The sequence below is a fragment of the Chinchilla lanigera genome, unplaced genomic scaffold (assembly GCF_000276665.1).
Source record: "Chinchilla lanigera isolate Chin_1 unplaced genomic scaffold, ChiLan1.0 scaffold00012, whole genome shotgun sequence".
Classification (NCBI taxonomy): Eukaryota; Metazoa; Chordata; class Mammalia; order Rodentia; family Chinchillidae; genus Chinchilla; species Chinchilla lanigera.
This window is the reverse complement of record NW_004955413.1, coordinates 21,858,418-21,861,599: the sequence shown is the minus strand read 5'-3', so window position 1 is coordinate 21,861,599 and position 3,182 is coordinate 21,858,418. Positions and strand designations below refer to the sequence as shown.

General features: G+C 42.3%; 1 protein-coding gene across 2 annotated transcripts in view; it reads left to right on the top strand.

The window, feature by feature from the left end:
* The window catches only part of Tm7sf3 (transmembrane 7 superfamily member 3), a 42,755-nt gene that overhangs the window by 28,850 nt on the left and 10,723 nt on the right, over positions 1-3,182 (top strand). For both annotated transcript variants that reach the window (XM_005379116.2, XM_005379117.2), the window contains exon 7: positions 2,871-2,957. In XM_005379116.2, coding sequence (XP_005379173.1) covers positions 2,871-2,957 — 87 coding nt within the window. The remainder of the gene's footprint in view (positions 1-2,870; positions 2,958-3,182) is intronic.

Genomic DNA, 3,182 nt, shown 5'->3' with positions numbered 1-3,182 from the left:
TGTCCTTCTATTTCTTTCATTCCTTTGTCCCCATTGCCCCCCAAAGGGACTGCCTATTTTTTTCTTGTGTTATTTCTAGATTCTACTTCTTCTGGAACCTTCTCTTCTCTCCAGTTTTACTTGAATACTTTTTTTTTTCCTCTTTCCTTTCTGGTACTGCGATAGGGGATTCTATTTAGAGTTCCTCTCTGCTGTCAGGGAAAAAGAGTAGCTACTGCTGCTTAGTTCCTGTCTGGTTGGAATATCTTGCTGTCTTGGTGATTGGACTTGCTGGAAACTTCTGCCACATTTTAAGTTGAAAAAAAATCACCCCACTCAGCCGGGCGTGGTGGCGCATGCCTGTAATACCAGCACTTGGGAGGTTGAGGCAGGAGGATGGTTGCGAGTTTGAGACAAGCCTGGGCTACAAAGTGAGCTCAAGGCCGGCCTGAACTGCATAGCGAGACCTTGTCTCAAAAAAGACCAAAAAAAAAAATTACCCCACTCAACTCCATGTTTTAAGTATACAAGTTAAGTCTTAGGATGATAATCAGCTGCAGGTCTGAAATAAACAGAATGTGGTGTTTTTATCTTTCACTTAATATTTCACTGGGCTCTCGATTCTCAGAAAAGCTGATACCTAGGCACGTTAGGCCTTGCAAAGCCTGATCTTGCATCTTGTATTCTTATTTAACTGTACGTCTTTGTGGTGTCTCCATCTGAGCTTCTTTTTTGGGTGGGAGGTAACTGGGGACTGAACCCAGGACCTTCACACTAAGTTACATCCCAGCCCCGTTTTTATTTCTTGAGACAAGATCTCTCTGAGTTTCTAGGTTCCCCGGGTGGACTTGGACTTGTGCTCCTTCTGTCTCAGGCTCCCAAAATGCTGGGATCACAGCTGTGCACCACCACAGGTGGCTCTTTGGAACATTTTTAAGCCCTCTGATGTGTTTATTTTGCTGCACCTTGTAACATTTCCCTGTGAGAGTGTATAGGTATTCTTGTTCTTAGCTCAGGAATTATTTTCCTGTGTTTATCTCAAAGATGTACCCCCCAAAATAAATAAAGTATCTCAAAGGTGTTATGATGATGGTGAATTTAGTGAGCATGTTTTTCTCTTGCGTTAAACTGTATCATGCCCAGCCTGTGCAGTTTAGCAATTTAGGGAGACCCTGTCTTCAAATAAAGGGTAAGAAGGGGCCTGGGGAGGTAGTTCAGTGCAGAGGCCCTGGGTGCAAGCCCCAGTACCAAAAATGAAATGAAATGAAAGAAAACAAAGCTGTGTCTTTTTAGTAGTCGTGGCATTTAAAGTTTGTACCTGTGAAGGTCGTGGAATTAGACCTTAGAGATTTTCGTCATCACCAAGCATTTTGTGCTGTATTTTTGGCTTTAATGCAACATTTCCCCCAGAAGCAGTATGTACTCTGAAGCCTGGAAGTAATTTATACGTGTGTGATTTAAGGTGTAATGTCAGTTCTTTTAATGTGAGATTGGATTTTTCCTACTGTAGAAATGTCAGTGAGCCTCTGTGTATGAATTATTGAGCACGAGCAATTTTAATTCATGGCCATCATCCTGTTGCTTGCTTCTCTGTCTCTTTTGCCACAAGATTATTTTAAAGCAAATCCTCGGTCTTCATTTTCAGTAAATATTCATATATTTTTATATATATTTATATGTGTTTTAAATATTTAGTATTTCAGAAAGTATTTCATAAATTTAAATAAGCATATATCTTAAAGGTAAATATTAGGACCTTTTCCCTGGCCCAGTTATCAGAGACCCCTGCAGGGAGTCCCCCGATCTCCTGCCTGGCGTTAAGACACACGGCGGGGAGAAAGAGCAAGAGACAAAATAGAGGCGCAGGCGGGGATCTAGGACGACCAGTTTTCTTGGGGAGCCAGAGGCCTTGAGGATCCCAGAACCTGGGTATTTATTCATTACGTCGGAGTCAAGGACGATGGGGAAGGGCAGTGGGCATTTCCACAAACAGTAATGGCGACCGTGGTGGGCTGTGAAGAACAAATCATTCTTGCAAGGACAAGGACAAGACGGGGCGATGAGGAAACCGCAGTTTCTCCTGATGCCTTCTGGACTCCAGAAGTCTTATCTTGCCCTGTGAACCCCTGGCAGTCATTAGCCCCAGGGCTTCCAGCTGTGGCCAGAAAAGAGCGGGAGTTTGCGCATTCCTGTCTGATCAAGGGCAGGAGGAGGACAAGCAGGGATGTCCCCTAGGCTCGGATTATAGTTCTGGGGTAAGCACTGTTTAAAAATATGTATGAGCACCCTATGGTTAACAGAATTTTCAGTTGAAATATTAAAAATACTTCCGGAATAGCCCTGAAATTTAACAGCTGGAAATTACAATTCCGTAGCTGTCTCAGTTTTTTCCACAGTTTGATAAGGTGTCAAATGAGTCTGTACATTGTATTTAGCTGATGTGTCTCATGGATCTGTGTTAATTCACAGTCCCCCCTTTTTCTTGCAGTTTATTGAAGAAGCAGTTCTTTTTTTTTCTTCCTTCCTTCCTTCCTTTCTTCTCCTTACCCTCCACCCCAAGACTGTTATAGGTAGTGTTGGATACCTCTGTCAGTAGCAGAGTAGCCACCGAGCAAGAGAATAGTGAGGTATAATTTTCTGCACGACACTGGCCATCACCATGGTAACGACCAGCTAGCCCTTATTTTCCTGTTAGGTCTTATTTTCAGGGAAAAATGATATTGACTGCCTGCATCAATTCACGAGGGGGTGGCAAGAGTGTTTTAAGGATAAATTATACATGTGTGGAGTAAATCAGTGTCATTTCATTTTGCATTTTTGGTGATGTTTTATTAATTAATACACGTTGTCAAATTGCATGTATTACCCACGAAGTTTTCATTGTTTTTTAGGAAGAGTATCTACCAAAGTGTTCTTCACTCTTTTTGCCCTGCTTGGGCTCTTCATTTGCTTCTTTGGACACAGATTCTGGAAAACAGGTACCATGTTTGATGTAAAGGGTAGTTCAGCTCTTTGCAGTCTTTTGTCTTACGTGTGGCCAGGAAATGTGTTTCTTGGAAACTGTGAAGCGAAGGAGTGCTTACTTCTGTCCACTGTCTTCATAGATTTGTGGCTGTATTCTTTTGATAATTCTACTGAGTTGCTCCACATTGTAATTTTTTTCTTTGTACTGGGGATTGAACAGTGCCTTCACACTGAGCTAC